We start from the raw sequence: 26223 nt of genomic DNA, 5'->3' as shown, positions 1-26223 counted from the left end.
AGTACCCGCCTTTCATGCCGAGGCACCATACTCGAATAAAGCAATAATTAATGTTTAAGTTGTGTGTAATAGAATTCGTCCAGTCTTTTTTTCCCCGTAGAATTGGTACTTCGTGGCGATATAATCATAGATGTCAGATAGAGTTGACTTCTTATTTGTACTGTCTTGAATGGCATAATACTGTATATCATATATCCACAACTGCAGGTAGGTTTAGAAAATGCCATATTCCATGCCACGCACTAGACACAGTTTGTTAATGCATAGGGTTTTTAGTAAAGTATAATAGAGAAGTATAAGGTCATTAAACAAAGAAAGGCAGTGTTTAAAGCGAGACATGTCTAAATCGTATCTTGTATCGAGACACCTGTGGGTTCCTACTGTACAGTACTTTAAAAAAGAGAAAGAAACAAGAGCAAAAACTGTGAAATTAAAAGGATATGATATAGTCCAGAAATGAGGATCTCTTTGATGGGTGCCGCACCGGATAGCAAATGGGTCCGTTCTAAGCCACTTGAGTCGTTGAGGAAATAGGGGTTCCAAATGCGCACAATCTCATCAGAGTATATACAGTAGAAAAAGGAGGAAAAAAACACACAATAGTGTAATATTGTATAATACAGTTTGATCAAAGGAGGTAATGCACTCACATTTTATGCAGTCAAGCGGGCATTTCGGTTACTGAGTTTAACCAAACTGATGTTACAGGTTCTCTGTGGACAGGATACCTCCGGCAGTGCAGATCGTCTCCAACGATAGGGTCCGCAGTGTTGTACAGGGTCACCGTTGACAGGATACTGGTTCCGGTGCGTGGATTAGTTTGTGAGTAAGCGGTGTCCCCGGGATTCGGTGGGTGAAATCATACATTCTTCTTTCTATCAGCCTTATACATTCACCTACTCTCCATTGAAGAGTTGGTGAATGTATAAGGCTGATAGAAAGAAGAATGTATGATTTCACCCACCGAATCCCGGGGACACCGCTTACTCACAAACTAATCCACGCACAGGAACCAGTATCCTGTCAATGGTGACCCTATACAACACTGCGGACCCTATCGTTGGAGACGATCTGCACTGCCGGAGGTATCCTGTCCACAGAGAATCTGTAACATCAGTGTGGTTAAACTCAGTAACCGAAATGCCCGCTTGACTGCATAAAATGTGAGTGCATTACTTCCTTTGATCAAACTGTATTATACAATATTACACTATTGTGTGTTTTTTTCCCCCTTTTTCTATATGCTCTGATGAGATTGTGCGCATTTGGAACCCCGTGTACAGTACTTTAGCATTCAAGTGCACAGATACTTGTGGTTACCAAGTATCATAGGTGAAGATATTCAGTGTGCCACCTGCTGGCTACAGTATGTAATAAACTAAAATAAACGCTCAAATAATTATTCCGGTGGACCGTAGCCGAGTTTTGGCACTGTCGCGGACGAATGTGGAAAACAAAGTGGTCACGCAGGTGTTATGCCGCTCCTTGTGGTTTAGGCACTGGCAGTAAATCTTGCTACATCTGTAAGAGTGATTATATGAATTGAATATCACAAATCTGAAGATTAGAATAAATAACTCCATATCCCCTTAAAACATCCATAGGTCAGCTTGACGTAGGGTAAAAAATCTCAGAGTATCTGTATATTAGACGGAGGATGATCACCACGCAGTGGCTCTTGTCGCGTTGAGCTCTGTATACTATCTCACTTACATATATACATTTGTATGAGTTAATGTTTGTGATTGTGGTTAGTGGTTCTGAACACCACATAGACTTGTGCCCAATCCAGTGAGAGGAGCTCAACCAAGCAGGACAACATAAAGAGCCTGCAACTAATATACTGATCGGATGCATTTGTAACCACTACTTTATAATATAAACGGTATGTGGTTCTGATGCATTACTGATTCAATATCCTGATATTTATCTAGGATTTTTAAAAGTGTTAAGCCTATAATAACCAAGGGTGTTTTTTGGCTTACCTACTGAAATATAATCACCTCAAAATAGTGAGGATTATACCATGAGGAAGCACACGTTTTTCCTGCAGCAAATTGACAAATTATTTAACTAATTCAGCTGCAGTTAGGAGGGGGGAATATACCCCTTCAACCTTGATAACAGTCCTCCAATACAACAATAAGGAGGGATTACTAAGCGTTAATATACCATCCCATATACATTTTATATGGTGATATAGGTTTGTGTGTTAAGCTTTCTAACTATACAGTTACTTTGCATTTACTCCACTATACCCTGGTTATTACAGGCTCCTGACTGGGATACACGGTCATTCTTATCTTCATTTATGTACACCCCCTTATTTTAAGATACATACTGTACTAATAAAGTTATTTTAATTCTTTTCACTAATCATCACTATTACCATTCACTTCAGAGTTATAGAGTGCTATTAGCTGAGTTCTTTTTCTCTTGTGTATTAGAATAAATAACTCCATATCCCCTTACAACATCCATAGGTCAGCTTGACGTAGGGTAAAATGCTTAGAGTATCTGTATATTTAGTTCCAGGAAGTCTGCACACTTTAGCTTCTCTGCCTAAGATACAGCTCATATCTGGCTTGCTGAAGACTAGATTGTCAGCAGAATCAGCCGATTCTAGAGTTCCATTGTTGCAGCATGTATCATCATATCAATCTGCAACACAGCCTATGCTTGGCTCTCGGTCACCAGAACAGACGTCCTGCTTGTACTTGTGCTCAGCCCAATGCACATTTCGTCAGTAACAGTTCATCAGGGCTTGACTAATAAGTGATAAGCAGCGCTTTATATACATCATTATCGTGCATCATGTGACATTTCTCTACCTGCCCCTCTGGTAATCTAGACACATTTAGTTTTAGTGCTCTTGAACACATTATACTACCAACCAGAGGAGGCAATAGAGAGGCAATCCGCAATTGTAGTGAAATGTTTTGGATCTATACTCTGGGTTGACTGTTCCCCATGGGGATGAATATAGACTGGGAATCAAAACATTTCCTGGCATGTTCACTCTTTACGATATACTTGCTAGCCCCCTCTTCTATATGAGTTTATTATACAATGTTTCAAACTGTTTAGGTGAAGCAACATCTAGGCCATGGAGCTATCTTGATGTACTTATACATGGTTCTCTGTTTACAATAATAAGATTGGCTGTCTGATTTACCTAAAATACCATTGTATTATCCTTTTTCCCATGTATGACATGTATTGGTGGATAATATCCTAGGACAATACATTGGGAATATATTATTGTATGTATGTTCTATCTATCCCTCTTTGTTTATTGATATACGAGAACAAATTGACAACATGTAATTATTGAGAAACTATGTTATTCCACTTTGCAGAGTTACATATATTATCAAATATAAATTTATTCCATATGCATATGAGATATCTGGGGGTTTGTCTCACTCATATCTAATCATAGCATATAAGATTTATCCTTATTATGTACAGGTTTATACGTGTGCCATACTGATTCTTCATGTTTTTTGTCACATTATATGGCTTCTATTTATCATCAATAACATACAGTACCCCTATAACTTTATGTCTGACGATATATACATTTAGAACCAATTCACTTCTGGCAACGATTTATTTGTGTTCCTATTATTTTAGATATGTCACAAGTACTATTATATATATGTTCTGAGACACTCTTTGTGTTTTTATATTGTCATGATCCCTGCATTTTTGTCTTCCGTCCTGGAGGTGGCGCTGCGTTGGTCTGTGAGTCTCCTTCACCATGGTTTACTGTGCAGCTCGGTCGTAATCTCGCCAATTTGCGCAACTTCCGGTCGCGGCAACCGGTATGGGAGTCTCACAATATCAGTGGTTCTCCCTGCATGTTGGGCCTCCACACTAAGGGGTCACTGCGCCCGCCTGGCTGACTGTCTCCAGATTCTCTGGTTGCTAGGGGAATGTTGCTGATGGTGTGCCCGCCGCTTCACTTCCGGTTACGTTTTTTGGACATCCGGTTGTCTACAAAATAGGGTAGACCACGATGGACGCTTCACTCTTTGAAAAAGCGCCTAGAACGCGCGAAACGCGTCAGATTTATTGTTTCCCTACTTGATCCCTGATGCACCCATCCAATAAATTGCTTTTAATCTAATCAATTTTTGATGTGCTGAGCTCTATCTTCTTCAAAAAAAACCGTGCACTGCCCCCCCTCACCTTGGGACTACACAAATGAACGGTCATGCATGCGGTTAGAAAAGTTTTTCTTTTGTTGCACATATCTGTAGGCTTTGCAAGAGCCACATGGGTAAGACCCCTGAAATCTTTCTTTATTTCTTGGAAATATTTCATAGTGAAAGTGAACCAATCTATCGCATACATTTTGTGTACGTCGTGCTGTCATGTTAACTTATAATATATAATCATATATTGGAGATCCTTATCAATTTTAAACACATGCCAGAGTCTTTGTAAGAAATCTCGAATTTTACTCCAATTGTGATTATATGTACTAATAAGGCGAGCTACACAACAAAAAGAAGGAAGGTGCTGAAAGCGCTTTCGCTATTAAACTGTCAATGTGACTTCTAGTGATTAAATAAATCAATAGTGTAAGGAAAACGAATATATATGAGAAAAGGCCGTCTGATATCAAAACTGACAGAACAAGATCAGAACATAATAACAGTAACAAATATGAACCGGCGCCTCAGAAAATGTCCAATAAATGTCCAAATGAACTGATGGATTGTATTGGGAACCTTGTATAGAAGTCCAATCTGGCACACCTGGATCATCTTGATGGATCCGCAGAGAGGCGTCTCGAGATATGCGGGATTAAACAGAATAAAATCATAGTGTATACTGCTGACAAAAAACAACAAACAGGAACAAACAATACAAAACTAACATACAAAACGTGGCAAACAAACAACATACTATAACTATCACTACAAACGGGTCACCCTGAGGAAGTGATACACAGGAAACGCATTGGGTCACGTTTTTGTGTACTAGTTTTGTATTCTTTGTTCCTGTTTGTTGTTTTTTGTCAGCAGTATACACTATGATTTTCTTCTGTTTGATCCCGCATATCTCAAGACGCTTCTCTGCGGATCCATCAGGCTGAAAAGGGCAAGCTGTATAATTAGTACCCTTATATTGCTGTTTCTTTTGTACTAATAATTCTTCACGTTTCATTTCATGTACTCCAACATAGCCTATATTTATAGATCTTTGTGAATATCCACGCTCTTTGAACATGTATTTAAGTTTCCTTGTTCTCTGTTTAAATGAAATATCATCTGAACAATTCCGGCGAACTCTCTGGAATTGTCCTGCGGGTATATTATTAAAATCGAAATGTGAATGATACAGTTCGCTTTATTAGCAGGAAGGGGACATTGAGTTATTTACTCTACTCTTCAGCTCAGTGATATTCAATCCATATAATCACTCTTACTTCATTATCGATATTCTTTCTCTGACTTCATGATTTTCAATGCCTTATTAAGGGTGCTTGTAGATGGCTTCACATGTTTTTTTGACCATGTATATTATATATGTTCCCTTTATATGTGGTACCCGGGTTACCCCTGAGCAGTGATTAACTTTTTGAATCCTCATGGGCTCTATACAATTACTTTGGTCATTATTTTACTGTACAGTAGGGCCCCGCTTCTCAGTGTTCCGCTTCTCGGCGATAAACCAATACGGTTGTACTGTTTCATGACTGCAATCATGTTTCTAAGCATGCGCAGAAGGGGGGCCGTCGACTCCGCACATATGCAGATGGGGGCCCCCAATTCCGCGCATTCGCAGAATGGGGCATTCTGGAACGGCTTAGGAGGTAGAAGAGACGGTCGCTGCTGGACATAGCTTTTTTTGTGCAAAGCGCACAAATGCAATGTTCCACTTTTCAGCAATTTCCACTTTTCGGCGGGGGCCTGGAACCCAACCCTGCGAATGAAAGGGGCCCTACTCTGTACCGTGTGTGTGTAATAGTCGTCAGGTATTTTTATGTATTTTTCTTGTTTTTGATTGTGACGAGATATAGTTGTTGCTTTAATCCTTATTTTTTTCGATAGGTAATAAATGCTTTCAAGTGCTCCAATTAAGGGATATTCTCTTTTTTTTCTTCTTAAGTAAAGGTGTTGTGAGTTTTAGAATGTCTGAAAGCTGGGAGAGAGTCTGATGGTGCACGGTAGGAAATTCCAGAGAGGGGGCAGCACAGGAAAAGTCTTGTAGGTTGGAGCGAGAGGAGGTAATAAGGCAGGAGGAGAGGCGGATATCGTGGACAGAACGGAGGGGGCGTTTAGGGATATATTTGGAGATGAGGGCTGAAATGCAAGGGGGGCAGCATAGCTGAGATCTTTGTAAGTCAGAACTAGGATTTTATATTTGATTGTAGAGTATATGGGAAGCCAGTGTAGGGATTTGCATAGTGGAGCTGCAGAGGTGGACCAGTGAGCGACGTTGATGAGTCTGGCAGCAGCATTTTGTATGGATTGAAATTGGAACAGGCGAATGAGGGAAATGCGAACTAGGAGAAGGTTGCAGTAGTAAAGGCGGGACAGGTTAAGTGAGTGAATTAGGATTTTAGTTTCATCGTGAGTGAAAAAAGGGCGTATCCTGGCAATATTTCGACAGCTAAGGCATTTGTTAGTCATTTGTAATGGGTCAGTCATTTTCTGCGCAGAATATTTTTTTCTATCCTCTAATAATGCTAAGTATATAATTACCACCCCTTCAGCAAACTTCTCAAAATGCAGTAAAATGTTTTGGTCTATAACAAATTGCACAAATTACACCTTGCAGAAGAGTTTTATATTAACCACCATTTGCTCTAACTTGAAAGAAATAAAGCTGAAATTCTTTTAATAATTCCATAATTGGATGGAAAAACAAACATGAAATAAAATTGCATATTGCAAAACTACATGCTTCAATTTAAATGATTTCTTCAGCCTGAGTCATGTATTCGCATTGCCTCATATGCATGGTTATTTGTATAATTTAAAGTCCTTTGAAATGGAAAAGTATTGTGCTGAATACAGTGCTTCTATTCATGAACGCAACATTTTGTTAAAAAATCTTTATACATTACATGGGAATTCTTGGGGTATTTTGTTTTATTATTTAGTGATTAACATATATTGTTAAATTCCAGTTTCTTGTTGTTCCTCATTTGGCACAGTACTTAATTAGACACAAATGGCTTTTGTTCTACTCTTGATTTTGTATGTGATTTTGATTAATTAGTTTTAAGGTCCATTGCTTAAGAGGAAAATATGATGTAAACACAATGGCATATTTAGTCGATAAAAAATTGTAGAGGATTAGTGCCTTTTTTACCCCCCAAAGAAATCAGACAATTATGTTTAAACTAGCTGTACCTGGCGTAACATACACCGATCTAGGAGATCTGTAAGGTTATTCATTAAACATTATTCTTTGTTTTCACTCCTCCCTGTAATGCCTTGCTGTCTCTTGTCCCTTCTTACCCACCTTACTCTCTCCTCCATCATGCTCTGCTCCTCTTTACACTCCTTCCTCCCCTCTCTTTGCACTCCCTGCCTTACTGTCTGCTCCTCTCTTTGCACACTACACTCCCTCCTCTCCTACTCATCTCATCGGTCTCCTCCTTTCCTTGCTGTCTCTGTTTCTTCCTCCTACTCACCTTGCTGTCTCTCCTCCCCTCTCTTTGCACTCCCTCCTGCCCTATGTGCACACTGGTCTCCATTCCATTCACAGCGGGGGAGGGATGTGCAACCTCACTGGCTGTCTATGGGTGAGGGACAGGCTATCACAGAAGCACAGAGGGATGTGCAGACGTGTGTGTGTCTGTGTGGGTGTGTGTATAGATATAGATATATAGATATGTGTGTATGTATATATACATTACACTTTTTAAAATGTTTAATGTTCCCCTGATAATATTCTTTTTTTGTTGTTTAGTAATTATGATGTCAAAATTATCCAAAAAATGATAAGGAATGATAATACACCTGATTATTCTTTACCAATTTTTTTTTTAAAAACAAACTTTAGAATGCTAGAATTGTTATTAAGAAGGAAATTGCATTCATTGATTATTTATTTATAGAGATGTGCGAATGTCTTAAGTACTTTGTGAATTCTTTCATGCATTTCGAGAAATGTTAGCAAATGGTGACATTGCTTTAAAAGCCACAACTCTTCATGAATAACACTAGATTTAGGTCCATATTAACTAAGCTCCACATGGTGAGATAACTGGGCAATAGGTATGTTTGCATATTTAAATTAGCTTATTTCCCTGGTACTGTACCTCAAGTGTCTCGCCCTGTGCAGTATAGGGGGCTGTAGTTGGAGATATTTATTTAAATTGGGCCCCTACAAAATAGGTCTCTCTCAAAAAAACAATTTCGGAATCTGAATTTAATAGAATAGCCTAATGGAGCTTGGTAACCTTCTTGAATGAATAGAATTGTCCTTTCATAAGTCATTTTCCTCCAACTTAGACAGATCTGGATAATATTAAAATATAACTCATAAGTTAATGAATACATGTATATTGATACAAGGAGTATAGGTGATTGTAATCTAAAAAAAAAAAAGAGTGCAACAACTATAGTGTATTATTTAATGTAAAAAATAAATGTCAACATTAAAAACTTGAGGTATCACACTCACAGACAACCATAGAATATGCACAATGTGCAGTAATAGTAACTCAATTCTTTGCCGTCCTGTGGAAGCTTCTCTCTCAATGCTGTGTCTGCTCTGTCCTGCAAGTGCCCTGTACAATGTTGCGTCTGAAATCACACGCTGCTTAATGACAAGGCGCACCACTCGTCTCATCAGGTGGGGCAGATTGAACGCCTGCGATCAAGTTCTCCTTTGTCACAGAGTCCACAGAGAGATCACACCACTCCGCTTTCACAGGAAGCAGGCACAATGATTTTATTTCTTCACAGAGGCAGATCAGCTGACTGGAAATAACCCCACACATTTCGTAGCAGCCTGGCTACTTCATCTAGGGAGGTGTATCCCCATATTTCCCTTTTACTTATCTACCAAAAAGTGTTTTGTCTTCCTACTTTGACTGGGTTCTTTGCTGCTTGGGCATTTGCACATCTGATGACTTGCTTAGTCTCTTTCTGCCTAAACTAATACTGTATAATTCTGTATTCCCTCTTCTGAGTCGGCCTATATTTCCTACAGGCTGTTTTTCTCATTTGAGAACCATATTAACTTTCATTCCCTTGTAGTTTTACCAACCTGCCTAACACAAAGGTCTGTTGCTTTTATTATTGCATCTTTTAATTTTTACGACTGCTCTTGCACTCCACAAATACCTCCACCCTGCCAAAGAATCCCTTAGATATTTCCCTGTCTCGTCAAAGTCAGCATGATAAAGTCTATCTTCATACTACACTATACTAATTGATGATCGCTTGAATGTATGCCCTTACCAACAATTACATGTGATACGCTGTCCCAATTTACAAGTACTTAGTATTGCTTCCTTGTGAGTGAGCTTCCTCACCAAGTGCCCCCTCTAAAGAATCCAGGATGTCCCCCAGCTTTTGGGTGAACCTGCTGCAGGGAATTTCCAGTCCACATCTGGCAGACTGTGGTCTCTCATACTGATCACCTCTCCTTTATTTGCCACCTCATTGATGTTCTATCAAATTCCACTTCCTGTCCTGAAGATCTGTAGATCACCTTAATATGGAGAGAAAAAAAACTTTTTGATCACTAGATTCTAGGATTACCAGAATATGTTTCAGTGTTTTCTCCAGACCCTTTTATTAAAGTTGCTTTTAAGTTGTTCTTTACATAAAGATCAACTTATCCCCCTTCTAACTCTGTTTTTTTTTATAAATAGAGAGTAACCTGGTATAGCAATGTCAATGTTCTGAGTTTTGCTGTACTATGAGTCAGTAATGGCCTCAGTACCCATATCTCTTGGAAATATTCTAATGAGTTCTGCGATCCTCTTTTTTGAAGCTACAAACATTTCTGCGCATCACCCTTAGACTAAAATGCTTTGAAATATTTAAAGAAACGTCCTCAGCTTACTCTCTTAAACAGATTTTTTTTAAAAATCTAACTTTACTTCTGTCAATTTAGATATGTTTATTTTCATTATTTTCAAATAGAATTGCTGCATTTTAATTCATTTTACTTTGAAACAAAACATGTTGCATCAATATAAATGTATTCATTAACTTGTGACTTATATTTGAATGTTATTTAGATCTTTCTAAGTTGGAGGAAAATAACATGTGGAAGGACAATTCTATTAATTCTAGAAGGCTGTCTGGATTTTCAATGGCATTCAATGTTTTATGTAAGAGAATAAGGACTATTCTGAGAATATATTGTAAGAGAATATATTGTTTTATTTTAAGTGAATAGTCCGGCAATAAGCAATAACTAATGAGAGCAGGACATACAATTTTACATACAATCATGTATTTATTGCAATATTTTAATGGATAATTTTTCCATCAGGTACAGTACAAGGAACAGTTTGCTAAGGAAATGAAGGGTAAGAAATCACATTACAACCCCTTCGACAGTGCCTCCTTCAAGCAGGCCCAAGCTGCAACTGCACTTGCAAGTCATGTACGTGAGATTTAGCAAATTTGTTCAAAACTGTAAACATGGCATTTCAATGAGAGAGGAATGTCAAAATCTTGATATCATAATGAATCTTTTAAATGGGGTTTGTGATTTTTGTGTGGGCCCGAACTATCAAGGGGGGTGGGTGTGAGCACAAACTATGAAGGTGGGGGCAGTCTTGGGGTCTCCAAAATATCAAGCAGGAGGGGGAGAGGCGCTGGACCGATCTTTTGAGCTTCAACTTTTTATGGCCTCGCAGAGGGCTGGACAGACTGTCGGGCCCTTCATGTTCCAGACCAATGCATGAAAATACCTGTGTCAGTCTGAATTAGACAAATACCGGCGGTATTCATCTTTTCCGCTTTGTAATGCATTGCAGCATAGAAATACTAAAGCTTCTCTGTTATGGGTTTCAAGATGGAGACCTAATTTTTTGCAGAAACCACGTTTTGCTGATGTGATGCTTTCATCCCTTCTCTTATGTCACATAAACTTTAATAAAATAAAATATTTTAGACAAGGTACAAAACTTCCCTTCCACAATAATGTAACAAATGATTGCGTAGCACTATTTTATCATTAGTATACATTAGTAAGCACATCCCATTTTAGTCCTGATTTAACTGGTCAAAAGGAATAGCTGCGAAGTGGAGATTTTTCATACAAGTCCTTCTCCTAGAATACTGCTGCAAATATACTGTGAACCACTACTTTTCATTGCCTTGTTTCGACAATTTACAGAGTACTTCCCCTTTAAAATTGTTACTGATAATAATAGTTGTTTATATATAGCACTCGCAGGGTAAACTAAGATACGTTTGACTAAGGCAAACACAACACCATTATCTATTTATTTGTGCCTCCCTCACGGGATATAAAAAAGAACAACGTATTCCATGTATATTAGCCGGGCCTTTATAGCATTATTATTCCATCGTGTTGCCAAGGCAAACAACATACACATATTCTGGCTATACTGTATCACTTTTTTTTAGCACATCGTTCCTTAGTCAATAAAATCGTTAGACATATAACTTTTTGTTTTTGTTTTATTTACCATATAATCACCGAACCTCAATTTTCATGTCATCTTACTACACCACACATCAGAAAATACCATCATAAATTGGTACTTTTATGGTGACAGCCCAACTCTAGCTTTGCAATAACACAATGAAGTTTGAAGATGCTCTTTAAAGTACCATAGCAACTGAGACTTTCCTCTGTATTTCCCCATTGCTACTTTGTTAGGACGGGTGGATGTTTTTGCAGATACTGCAGAAAATAAAAAATGTCTCAGTGCCTGGCAACATATCTAAAATATAATGTATTCCTTATTTCATATCATTTTTGCATTACCAACATTGTACTTAAATAGAGGGGGAAAATGAACTTAATTTAAATGTTAAGCCCACTATGTGCATATTCTGCCTCAAGTTGCAGTATCACAAATGATTGGAGGTAAATGATGCAAGATTGTTGATGAATACATTACAAACTGCAAGCTGACATTTGAGGTGACAGCAAGTCAGGATGTACAGTACTGTACCTTATTTTCTTTTTAAACAGAGGTACATTAAAAATTAGTAACTTCGTAATATGAAATAAATAAAAGCTTGAAGGTGTAACCAAAGAATAAAGAGACACACCAGTAGTGCTGTTGGCCACTGGTTATCAAGTATGGTCATGTAATGCCAGTGAAAAATATATTTGAACTCCCTCCCTTTTGTACACATAGTCCTGTTTTAAGCCCTTCAAATCCTCCCCTACCCTTTTATGTCCCATTAATTTTTTTTTTTGTCATCAGCAGTGTCATGCCATAAAAACCCTAGACAGAGAATTTTTTTTAAAGGTTTTTTTTTTTAATATGGGATTGAAGCAGGGGGTGTCCAGCGTTGAAACCTGTTAATTTCAGCTCTGGGACGTCTCCTTTCAGAGATACTCTGAAGTAGGTGCCAGTTGCTGCTCTGTCTCGGCAAGCAAGGCTTTCAGGTTTGAAGCTCCCACGTCACACGTGCAAATTGGATGCCGCACCAATGACATCACGGCTTCCTATTGGTCACGAGGCCGGGAAATATCTGAACAGGGAATATATTGTGAATCCTGGTTGCCGAGGGGAGCTGCTATCGGCACCTAATTCGCAGGTAAGTATAGGATTGAAGTAGGAGGTCCCTGGAGCTGAAATTAATGGGGATCTGCTCTGGAGACCCCCTATTTCAATCTTAGGTAGGAAAAAATACATTCACAAATACATCCGCCCCCTTGGATTGCCTTTTTTTCTTCATTTTTTAATACAGCTTAATGTTTTAAGCAGAGGGTCTCCTGTGCTGAACCCCTTTAATTTCAGCTCGGGGGACCCCTTGTTTGCAGAGTGCCAGTGCCTTTCTGCAGTTTTTTGCAGTTTAAAGCTCCTTCGTCACATGGGCCAATAGGAAGCCACACTGGATGATGTCACGGCTTCCTATTGGCCTGCAGGGCCCAGGAGCTTTGAAAAACAGTTATAATTTGAACCCTGGAGTGGCTACTGCCATCCGGAAACAGGGAGTCCCCAGAGCTGAAATTAATGGGGTTCAGCTCCGGAGAACCCCTGCTTCAATCCTGTATTAAAATAATAATAAAAAAAACACTTGGATTGCCTCATTACAAATACATCTTTTTGAAAATACTTGTTTCAAAAGCCTGGCCAGCAACATTTTAAAGCAGCAATACTACTTTCCACCTTATTTTTTATTTTCTTATTTTTATATATAAAGCATGTGAAACTGTATTCTACATTATTACCTAAACTGGCAATAGTTTGGTTCTCCGGTTATAAATCTGTAAAAAGCCTGGTTGTGTGCCTAACATAATGGCCGCCTTTCAGTTTAAATCAACCCTTCATTCAGTGTAACTCAACAGTTATAATGTATCCTTATATTATTATGGTAACATAATCTATTGTTACAGTTTGCAGCTCAAACTGCTGGAAACATTGGCAACAAATTATCACAAACAAGAAAGTGTTGCAAATATCTTGCACTGCTTGGGAAGTTTGCTAAACCCTGTTATAGAAATCAAATTATGCTTTAAAACTCATTAAAAATGGCATTAAGAGTTGAATTAAAAAAATAACAGTCACAATTATCTATTACTACAGAACAGATTTATTTCGTGCATGTTTTGCTTCTGTATGGGAACACATTTCATTTTAGCAGATGTTTCTAATTAGTGACACACTAGTTGTCAAATGTCAGTAAAAGGTAATCCGTTGTAATATTTCATAAGAGGACTAGTAAAATGTGAGGAGTCATGGTGATTTGTCAAAATGTCAATCTTTTTTTTTTTAACTGGTAAAATAACGATTTAAACCTGTCATTATCTGACGATAATTTAACACAGACATTATTTATCAATAGACAACCTGACACCACTTGCTGCCTGTAAGTTTCTCTCTCACTCTCTCTTCCTTCTACTCAGCTGCACACTGACTGTCACTCATATAACTATCAGTATGATGTGACTCTTATTATCCTTGTACTTTATCTACACTCAGATCATTACCTTCTCTGGTTTAGTCTATACATGTGTCCATGATTAGCAGGGATACTGGCAACCGTGTATTTATGGCCCAGGCTCCTTTTCACGACATTCTTTGTGATTTCACTTTCTGCAGCAGACTAAGAAAAATACGTAACTCACGCTCATTTGTCGTCTTTTTAAAAAATATATATTTCCTAGTTTTCGCAAAAAGGTGCCTCTCGAGTGTCTGATTTGACGATTTATTTTAGATTTGTGTCATTACATCTCCTTTTGACATTTTTTATACTGTACGTTAATTTTTAGCTTTCTAGAAAAACACTGGCACATTTGTTTTTCATTATTATTGTTTTGTTAATTAATAAAGGTACTGTACTTAGAAAAAGAAGCAAAACAAAGCAATTCGTTGCTGTACAACCTGAATGGTATTTATACTGTGTAATAAAAAGCACAACATTGACAAAGGACACATAAATCTTAGAAATGACTGAGAGTAATAAGGATGTGCTTAAGCTTAGCACCTTTTCTGAATATTGGGTGTTAGACTTCCCATTCTCCATTCCACTGTAAAACATTAGACCCCATGGGATCCAGCATGGACATTCAGATCCAGCATTTAACAGTATACAGTATACGTATTGTGAATAACTCTTAAGTCCTGAACTGACTTTACTTCTTTTAAACAATTTTTTTTTTAATTTCAGGTGAAATACAGGAAAGACATGGAAAATATGCACGATCCAACCATAGACCTGCCAAACGTGCTTTACTTGGAACATGCTTTGAAGACTAGCAAGATGCAAAGCAATGTAAGTGTGTTTGTAGAGAGAGTATTGAGGAAGTACGTATGTTCTGTAGCTTGACCAATCATTGTGTAGTTGGCGCACAAGAGACCCACAATAATTAATAACACCCAGTGTATTTTTCAGAAACACATACAGTAGCACATAGACTTGGATAAGTTGTATTTACCCTCAGGTGTATAAAATCTTCATCCCATGCAGGGAATGCATTTCTCAACTCAGGATGGCACTTACCAATAACAATAAAAAGGCAGCAACAACTGTAAACTTGAGTGTGCTAAAAAGGTACCAAACACCCAGTTTATACCCCCCAAACATGTGAATGCCACTAGTACACTCAGGTCCTAGGAGGGGTTGCCCTTTTAGGTAGGTGACTGCATTTGTTTCAGTATATTATTGAGTGGAGTGACCAAGGAGACGTTTTAGCCTTCTCATTCCACTAACTAATATCAAACGGTAGGAACGACCGGTTTGTTAATTTTAATTTGCAAGATTTTAAAAAACAAAATCATGTTAGTAGCTGTGTCACTGTCACTGCCTGTGACGCGATACAATGAGCCTCATTAAGTTGTTTCGGAGTTTTATATTCTTTGTACAGAAAAGAGCATAAAAGCTCCAGGTGAAAGCTTAGCTAGATGAACTAGAAACATCATTTTTCTTAATAGGGCAGAATTTATTCTCTGGTATTACATGGACGAGAGCTCTAGTCTCTTGTAACATTGTTGAATAGGCTACCAAACTGCTAAAGCCTGACATGTTTGATCGGTACACATCCAAACTCTTCCTGTGCTTTAATATCAGGAAAAAATAAACCAGATCACCTGTACTAGGCTTAGCAGTTATCTTATAGTGTCTGTTACATTAAAATCTATATACATTTGTAACCAGCCATAAACTACTGCATTTATAAGAAGTCCTTAATCATTAGCAGATCATGTATTTAAAGGTAAGTGGCTGCAGCAAATTTACTTTTAAACAGGTGCAGCAACTGTATGTCCCATTCATTAAACAAAGCCCTATCCATATCTGTCCACTAACTCCAAATATTCTAGACAGTTTGACTGAGTCGGGCTTTTACTCCTGCCCCATAGCATTCTGGGATGAATATATAAAGGACAGGGATACAAACCCAGCTATTCCTAGTTTTAAACCAGAAATTGGTCAAGTGGTACTTCAAAATGTGGAGTCGGTTGAAAGGTTATCACTATAGAAACACAAAAATAAGATCTAGCCCCATTTAAAAAGTCAGACAATGGCCGTGAGTCATTGCAGGACATTGCGGACGATCTTGCGGTAACTGCCATTGACGTGAGTTACTGCAAGATTGGACTCGATGTCTCACATCGCAGCAATTCTCTCTCCGATTTGTACCACTTTATACCAGCAGGAATTGTATGAAACTTGTTAGTTGAGTTTCTGACAAACAGTATGATGATAATGAATGATGAATAGCTTCGTCCAATATTTATTAATGGCTATAAAAAAGACCAATTAAAATGTATTTGATATTTGGTCAATATTATATATAATATAATATATTTATAATAATAATATAATATATAATATAAATATAATAATACAGCTCAACCCCATTATAACGCGATCCGTTACAACGCGAATCCTCTTATAACGCGATGTAAGCGTGGCTCCCAATTTTCGTATTTATGAATACTTTCCAACACGATTATTGGTGTCTGAAATACTTTATTGTACATTATTTGCATACAATTGTACATTATTTCTAACGCGATCCGCTTATAACGCAATGTGATTCTTTGGACCCCAAGCACAATGTTATAACGAGGTTGAGTTGTATATATATTTGGTGCGCAGTGAAAGTAAATTAATGCATCTCTAATCAGAGAAGTATACATGGAAATCATACAATTGCTGTATATTATATATATAAATGCATATATTTTATTATTTGCCATTGAAAATGAACCTGCTTAATAAGAGACTGGCCTCCAGTACCACAGGAGCTAAGGCTATAAATAATTTTTAGGTAGTTGCTCCCAAGGAGCAAAGAAGTATCCATATTTTTGTCATATAAAATCAAAATAAGGTATTTGGGACTCATTTGTCAAGTAATCATAATCCTAAACTATATATATATATATATATATATATGCAAATACAACTGTATGCTCATCTGCATATCTTAGGCAGGTCTGCAACCCCGCCTTTCACCATTATCACCCAGCATACAGCACTTCCACTGCAGCAAGGGATTCTGGGAAATGACATGCAAATGAGCACACAGTATATATATATGACTTTGCCATGTAAAAACAATAAATATTATTTTTTTTTACTTTTAGAACAGTTGTTTACTAGAAGGGATGCAATCTGCAGATGACAGTACTGTATGTTCTGCTGATAAATGCAGTAATAATGATTAACACCACTTGGGGGCAAACTGGGACTAAATATTTTGTCCATAGCTGATTTTTATCTGCAAATGTTTATTGCATTGGCGAAGTTTGAAGCAAGTTAGGGTTATTTTCAACATTTGTATATTCCTTTTTTATTATTTTCTTTTCTATATCCAATTGTGTATTGTAATTACAGTGACACAATGTCTGGTGTAGTGTTATATACTGTACAGTAGTTGCTATTACAGCAGTCACACGGCCCTGGCCCTGCCTCAGATTCTCAGAATGAAACAGGAAAAAGCAGAGACCCTGGAATTTTCTTTAAGGCAATACTATTTAAAAGGTATTCACCAAGAAATCACATTATCCCATATTTTGTTAACTGTGTTTTTTTCCTAAGCATAATTTGGCAAAAGATACATCTTAGTCTTTTGTAGATTCCTAAAGTAGTGGGTGACGGGGGATGGAAGAACATGGCTGCTTTTGGCTTTAGATTTTTATAAAATCACGGAAAACATTTTTGTAAAAATTTTGGTTAAATGGTTGCAAAGTTCAAATTATTTTAGGAAAAATTAGCGTTAAAAAAAAAATAATAAAAAAAAAAAAAATTCAAACACAAAAAAAATGAAGGGGGAAAAAAAAAAGTAAATTAAAAAATCACACAACAAAAAAACAAATGCAACGAGTCTTTTCTGGGTTTTGGCCCTGAATTTTGCCCGGATTCGAAAATTAACTCCGAAGATCGACCCACAGTTCGAATCAAATGTCGAATTTGTAAATGTCCTTGGCACAGAGTTAAGATGACAAATAATACATGGCTACAAATACTGTACATAGTTACATAAGTGAACAGGGTATACATTATATACAAGACATTGCATGCACAGTTAAAGATAATATAGATTATAGGCGTAATGTGCTAAAGTGTACAGAAATTCATGCAAAACTTTTAATCCAGTCCACCCAACAATGGCAGAATAGCCATACACATAAATCAGTACTAAAATAGCAGTTTTTCCTTTTCCAGTTTTATAAAATGATAATTAACAAAACAGTTGAAAAGATAGTACAATTACTGAGAGTTACAAATAAAATTGGTGTTGGCACACTGATTTATAACATGTACTGTATTTTACTGTTTCTGTATTCTGAATGGACAGGGGGTACCAATGACACTACTGCAGTAGTGCTGAGACTGCTATGCCATTGTGTAACTCTAGATGGTGACATGGTGTTATATAAACCAAAGGTTTTGTTTGTAGAAATGTATTAATAAATAGTTTGTCAGCACTAGAGATGGCCGAACTGGCCCAAAATCCCCTTCCAGGACTTTTCATTCAAAATGTAATCTGAGCGTTAATATCTGACTTCGGATTGCACCAATTTTAATCCGATTATTAAAAATACGTCCTTAAGGCTCGGTTTCTCGGATGTTAGACAACCTGATGTCAGATTTAACGTAAATCCAGTACCCGGGCCGTGGTTATATCGAATCCGACGTGGGATTGTTAAAAAAAAATAATTTAAAAAAGACGGTGGAGTGTGAAAGAAGAAACGACGACGGATTAATCCGCAGCAAAAAAATATTATTATGATTATTAAGTATTAATATACTGCTATATAATTAAGTTGACAGAAACAGTACAGGAGCACAGACAGCTAAGTAATGGCAGGCCACAGCCCAGGAGTGGATACTGGACACACACAGACAGGGGTCAGTCCCGTCACTCACAGGCTAATGATTAAACTACAAATGTTATTAAGTAAATAATGTAAAAATATATGAGCTACTACTACAGCAGCAACAGCCTCGCCAACCCACAGCTAAACCCTGCAGTGCTTACAACACAATGGCTTCAGCTTGAGGCTGCACCTCTATTTATTCTCTATGGAATTCCACGGCAGAAAGGAGTTAGCCAATCTGGGTCGGATTCAAATTTGAAGAATACATTTGTCCATCTCTAGTCAGCACTCTAATTTTTTATTAACTAAAAGGAATTCAATTACATGTTAAGGTATAAAAGGCAGGGGTTTAAAAAAAATCTGTATTTAGCACTGCGTACACTGCACCGTTACATAACGGGCAATAATAGCTCTACTACAGTACATAACATGTAATAATTATAACAAGTAATAATAATATTGTATTATTATTAAATTGAAAAGACGACTCCGTTTTGATGATGTTAAGGAATGCAAAAATTCGATACTAAAAGAAATGCACAAATCCAATTTTGTTTACTCTGAAGAAACCGATTTGAAAAGGTGTGCTACATGTTAAAAAAAAATATGTGAATAGCTCAGTTATTCTGCACACTTGTTCTTAGCGGGTGGTACAAGGTAACTGTGAATGCTGCTGTGTTTGTGGTCTCTAATGTTCCGCCAATAAAGTTATTTGTTTTAATACTGAACCGGTTTTTCTGAAAGTGCACAGACTGTTTGAAACTACATTACTATAGGATACCTCTTGTGTTATTTTTTCAGTAAATGGTAGATGAATTCATACTGTAGTTACCTGCAAAAAGATGACATTTTCACAATGTGTAATTGAATTTATGAGGATCATTGAAATATTGCAATGCAGTGGCATTGCTAAGTAACACACCTGAAAAATCATACAGTAGTGCACTTTTTACTTATGAACACAAAAAAGATATCCAGCACAAGGTTCCTATTGTTTAGTAGCAAGCAATATAATTGAGTAATACATGTTGCACATGGAATATAGGTACACAAAAGCAGAAAAAAGAGAATATATTCCTGACAGTGCACTCATTGATATACCATTTATTGACAAATACAGTCAATATGTCTGTTATATGACTGCATTTGTCAATAAATGATATAAATGGCATATCAATGAGTTCAGTCAGGAATATATTTTTCTCACTTTTCCACTTTTTACTTATGTCTTGCAATTAAGTACTTCCAAACACCACAGCTGCACTTCCATTTTAAATTACCTCTTTCTTTCATGTCATTTGATTAAACAACATACTGAATGCCACAAAATGTTATGTGTTTCAGAACATATATAGGAAAAAGTTTGAAGAAAACAAGGGAATCTATCATTTTGCTCTCGATACAGCAGAACAGATTCATCATAAAGAAAATGCTGTGCTTCAAAGTCAGGTAAGGAGGATTCGTGTGTCCATAAATTTAATTTATGAACACATAATGTTAAACAATAACATTCAATAACATTTTACGTGGTTAGTTTTGGGGGAAATGTTGTCATATGGCCAATTTAACGTCCTGATAATTGTAATTTTTATTTATATGTACATTTTACGTATAATATTATTGTATCGTAATTCTACTGTTTTTGTCTACAGGTTAAATACAGGGAGGAGTATGAGAAGTCTAAAGGCAAATCACTGCTTGAATTCGTCGATACGCCATCTTATCAAGTTTCAAAGGAGGCTCAAAAGGTTCAGAGTCAGGTGGGCAAATAGTTTTTCCGCATCAAATCATTAGTGACACTGTCTGTCTCTCTGTCTCGCATACCACCATACCACATGTACCACTAGTGGCAACATACAACCCTACAACAATACAAAAAAAATAATCAAAGATCTGCAACCCATGCTGGCAGAGGATGTGACATTAAAAGAAATCTTCCTGAAACCACCCATTCTTGCGTTCCGGCAACCACCAAACCTCAAACAGAAATTAGTCAACAGAAAACTTCAAAACAAGCTTAAAGACACTGATAATAGCACAAAACCGTGCAACAACACACGTTGCAAACTCTGCAAACATATACTGTATGCCAAGATCCCACAGCCAGTCACAACCATGTGACACTCAATGTGAAATGATCATACTGCTGCACATCCAGGAATGTAGTATATACTGTATGATACAATGTAACAAATGTGACTAAGGATGCTACATTGGCGAAACCAGCCAAAAACTTCAAGGCAGAATGAATATGCACAGACACTCTATACCAGGGGGGCGCAAACTTTTTTCCCTGCGCCCCCCTGCCGGCTGTCCCCTCACTCCCGCGCCCCCCCCAACCCCAACTTACCCGCGCTCCGGCGTAATGACATCACGTTGCCATAGCAACGTGACATCACATGACCTCGCAGCGTCATTTTGACGCCGCGTTGCCATGGCGACGCAGGGAGGAAGCCGCCGGAGCCACGGTAAGTTAGGTTTACAGAGGCCCTGCAGCTCCCCCGGCACTTAATTTAAGTGCCTTCGGGAAGCGCGCAGGGCCTCTGTAAACCCCGCGCCCCCCGTCGGCAGTGTCGCGCCCCCCCTGGGGGTCGCGCCCCACAGTTTGCGCACCGCTGCTCTATACAACACCATGAAGAAGGAAGATACTGCTCACCAGTGGGACATCATTTCTCACAACCAGATCATTCCATAAATGATTTAAAAATCAAAATCCTCAATGGAATGTTCAAACGCACCCAAGAACGGAAACCATTGAACTCAGAATGATAAGACTCTTTGACACCAAAAAAGAGGACTTAATGCAGATATGGGGTTTCTCACACACTATCACAATTGTTTGTAATTATCCTGCCTGACTCTCTAACCAATGTTTTTATCTACACCTTTCCCCTCACCCCCTCAGCCCCACAGCAACCCCTTCCCCTTCCATGCTGTTCCCTGTCACCATTTTATTACCCTTCCAATGTCTTCAAACACCACTTTCTCACTGTACCTTATCTACATCTCTGTTTTTTTGTTCGTTTTTTTTCTGCTTTCCTAACATCTTTTTTAGTCATAGATACCTTTGTTAATCAGTATTGTTGGCCCGAGAAAGAGAGGAGAACTCTCGAACACTTGTCCTATGACATAAATTGTTAGTCCAAATAAAAAAGGTATCACCTAATACTCATTTATTGCTGAATACAGGGTTTTTTGGACCTTAGTTTGTGTGTCATGTTTGTGTTTTAATACACTGACTTGAATCATTTATATCTGAGTGCTGCTTGGTGATTGCTATTTTGGTGGGGATTGCAATATTGTGTGTATATATATATATGTGTATTATATACTATATATATTAGTATTATTAATAATATAATCATTATTAATATTTTATTTATTGGTTACAGTGTTTGTGGGTAATGAAGCAAGTCTTTTTCTTGTTTTAGTTTATTTGTATGTTATTTTTACCACAATGATAGCTACTTACTGAAGTGTTACGGATGCAGAACAGGGGGGAAATCACCGTATATAAACAGCACCATATTTACCAAAGAAAATTATTCCCACTGAAAGACGTTGGAGTTGTCTAAATCTGGTGCAATTCTCTTGCACTGGTTTTACAGCAGGGAGACTATTTTTGGGAGGCTCAATTCATTGACTTCAATGGGAAATTGCATCCAAAAATGGCCTGATAATCCCTGCCTCCCAGAATGTGCCAATAGAAGAGTGGAAACATGCTGTTCACATACAACACCGTAGGAATCATCCTGCAACTCGGTTATATTATTTGACTTGTGGCTGATAAAAGGATCTTGGGGCATTTCGAAGTATAAGACCTTGCTTAGGTTACCTTTTTGATTTGCTGTAATGAGTAAATTACTCAATGACAGCCATGGCCATTTATTGCACAGTTGCCTTTCTGACAGAAATGTGTAGTTAAAAAAAACGTATGCTTGTTAGTAAGTATCTTTTGTGTTTTACTTTGCTGAACAGAAGTTATATCGGAAAGATTTTGAAGAAGGAATTAAAGGAAAAGCATGTGTGGATTTGGACCTCACACCAACATTTCTGCATGTGAAACATGTCACTAATCTGCTTAAAGAGGTATTTTTTTTTGTCATCTGCTTTTATTTGTATGCTTATGTTTTCAGGAAAATATATCTGTATGACATTTCATTATTTTTCAGTAATCCTAAAATTTAGCACAATGACCATGGCGAAAAAAGAAGTTAAACCAACCTGTTATCCAAAATAATCAAATAAAATATGTGTTCATGCCTGCTTGGTCATGGAAACAGATTTCCACTTAATTTCATTCTTTGGATGCTAAGTGTAAGTTAAGTATCCTCCAGTTAAGCACATACAAAATAAGACCTCCTAGATAACAACAGTTATAAACGGTTTATTTATATAGAATGCAGGTATCACTTCCTTTGAGTGCAAAATATGTTTTTCAGTACTTTATTCATAAAAGGCTGCGAGACTGACAAATATTGTACCTTTACCACTCGCAAAAATGTTGTGAAATCTTTAATAATCACTAAAATCCATTGGGTGTTAAATCTCTCTCTCTCTGAGTCTTACAGTAAGCTGGAGAAGTTGTGAACTTCCCAGAACTATAAACTTTGTGAAAACTTCATCAAACCTATCAAATTCTTGAAGATTTTTCGACAGATTCGAACACGTAGTATATTCATAACGGATATACCTAAGGTAGAATCAAAAATCAGAATCCTGCTTTCTCACATTCAAGCACAGAACAGATTTTCAGCAACTCACTGTTCCCAAAGCCAGGCTATATCTGAAGAAAACCTGAGCTCAGTGAAATGTACTGTAATTGCTGCGGTTTTTCACTTTCTTATATGGGCTGGGCAGTTGGCTAGTACAGTACTGGTCCTGGGTGAATCCCAGAGTCCAGGATCATTGAGTTGGGCTACAATTGTACTTCAATACTTATTCATGTTTCTTGGCTAATGGGTTAAATATGTGTAACGGGTTCCCCCCCCCCCCCCAATCTCACATTGGCCTGGGTACTCTAGTAACCAACCCCCATTACATGTTTGTGTTTGGTGATGCACCTGTAGGCAACAGGACTCCTGAGTCTCCCGCTTTATGGTATTAGGGGATTTCCAGCAGGACAGGTAGCTGAGGTAGTGGGTGCGAGTTCAACTTGCATCATGTGCAGCGCCTCCACCTCATCAGGATCTGTGCTTCCGCAGGGAGATGGTCCTGGTGAGGAACTCCTTCTTGGTGGTGCCATCCACTGCTGAGTAATTTCACACTCACACAGTGGGGGTATCGTTAACAAGGTCATCTTTATTGTAGACGGTGATGTAGCAGACTGCCCCATGCAGCTGCCGGCTCTAGCCGCACATCTCTCCATGCTGTCCCTTCGCCAGGTACGCCCTCCCAAATTGAAGTGGGATTCCCTCTTCTCCTAGGGAGATCCTCTCTGTGCCAGGTCCCTGGACACAGGGTGGCTTAGACAGGCCGATTGGTCAACCTGGACCGCTAGTTACTTCACTAGGGTCACAAAGTGTTCCTACAATCCCTTATGCAGGAAAATACAACTTCCCACAGCTGCTAGAACACACTGTAACTAACTGTGTTGTGCCTTATATACTTCAGGAGGCAGGCGCATCCCTGATGTCACTATTCAGGGACTCAGAGCATACAGCCACTCCCCTCCATACATAGGGCACCTCACCATTGGATGAGGGAAAACCTCCATAACTACTGCTGGCATATCCGTACTTATCAGGACTTACTGCCAACAGAGAGGCAAGTAATATACCATTATTATGCATGGCTATATATGTATCTTTCTTTTGATCTCTAGAAAGAATATCGGAAAGATTTAGAAGGGATGAAAGGAAAAGGAATGACAGACCTAGAAGATACACTAGATTTAATAAGGGTGAAAAACGCTGCCCAGATATTTAATGAGGTATGTTGATTTATGATTATATGTATCACAATACATGTTCTTTTGTCATAAATATCATCCTACCGTTTGCTTATTAGTTTATTATCCAACAAAATGTTATTTGTTTTCCTTTTGCAGAAAGAATACAGGAAGGATCTTGAGAATGATATTAAAGGAAAAGGCATGGAACTTAGTGCAGACATCCCTGACATTATGAGAGCAAAACGGGCATCTGAAATAGTCAGTCAGGTAAACGCATAACTTTGATAATGCCTTTTAAATAGGTGTAATGAAAAAGATTGATCTTAATGTGCATCTTATTATGTCTGCATCAAGCCTGAAACTACAGTATGCCTATATGGAACAAAAACCATATGGAGAGGAAGCTTTCCACGTTTACAGTCATTCTACAGTAGATCCATACTTTTGGTATCCAAAAATAATCATATACAGAATTTTGATAGTTTAATTATTCAAATCCTATTCAAACTCGCCAAAGTAGGTGTTGATTTTGCAGGCATTTAAAACCAACCCAAAGCTTAATATACAGAATGCAAGTTAATGAGTTTGTTAAGTTAAAGTCTGTTATATATTTTTTTATCATCAAGCTGAAGCTGGTTGCAAAAGTAAGGCAAAAGACAAATTCCAAGGCCTTAAATCTCAAATAGTATTGCTGGTTGAATACATCACCCTTAGCACACATAGCACACATACTGTAACACTATGGCCGGGAGTCAGCAAAGCGAGATCCGCACTATCGCACCCGAAACAGGCAATATTTGCAATTTACTTTAATAGCAGGTATCACTGATTCTGCTCCCATAACGTGGTTCACGCTTTAATACTCTCGGCCTATGGCCCATATGTATCAAGGTCAAAGTGGTGCAATTCTGGTGCAATGTTTTTGTGCTCTGCTATTGTGTTGGCACATACTGTACAGTATACCCCTATGTCTTTACACTTTAAACTGTTTATTTGGTACTGGCACTGGGTATTTTCTGAATACATTGGTATAAAGTGAATCATTAAAATGGTATACAGTGTAAAGGTTGTAGCTTTATTTTCTTGGCAGTACAATTGCACATCATAGTGGAAAACTGTTTCACAGAAGGCCTTTTTTTATGTTGGAATCATTGACGTGCGCTGTTACATCTCATGAAACCATATTTAAAAATAGTTTGAAGAGTACTTAATTTGCTAATATGGGTATCACATAATAGAAAAAGCCGATTTTGCATACGAAGATGCTACAAGCATTAGATTTATAACTGTTTCCATCAACATGATCTACTGTCTTGAAAACAGAATTACAACATTTCATGCTATGTACACTGTTCTTCTTGGG

General features: G+C 37.8%; 1 protein-coding gene across 8 annotated transcripts in view; it reads left to right on the top strand.

Annotated features, from left to right (window-relative positions):
• Positions 1–26223, top strand: part of NEBL (nebulette) — a 341974-nt gene that overhangs the window by 249660 nt on the left and 66091 nt on the right. For 5 of the 8 annotated variants that reach the window (XM_075587533.1, XM_075587536.1, XM_075587535.1 and 2 more), the window contains exons 13-19: positions 10480–10593; positions 14811–14915; positions 20312–20416; positions 20620–20727; positions 22946–23056; positions 24792–24899; positions 25017–25127. The exons of 2 other annotated variants lie outside the window; for them this stretch is intronic. In XM_075587533.1, the coding sequence (XP_075443648.1) occupies positions 10480–10593; positions 14811–14915; positions 20312–20416; positions 20620–20727; positions 22946–23056; positions 24792–24899; positions 25017–25127 (762 nt within the window). The remainder of the gene's footprint in view (positions 1–10479; positions 10594–14810; positions 14916–20311; positions 20417–20619; positions 20728–22945; positions 23057–24791; positions 24900–25016; positions 25128–26223) is intronic. One more of the 8 variants, XM_075587534.1, reaches the window with a different exon arrangement.

This window comes from Ascaphus truei, chromosome 2 (genome assembly GCF_040206685.1).
Source record: "Ascaphus truei isolate aAscTru1 chromosome 2, aAscTru1.hap1, whole genome shotgun sequence".
In the NCBI taxonomy this organism is placed as follows: Eukaryota; Metazoa; Chordata; class Amphibia; order Anura; family Ascaphidae; genus Ascaphus; species Ascaphus truei.
The sequence above is the reverse complement of the archived record's forward strand: the minus strand, read 5'-3'. Positions and strand labels throughout refer to the sequence as shown.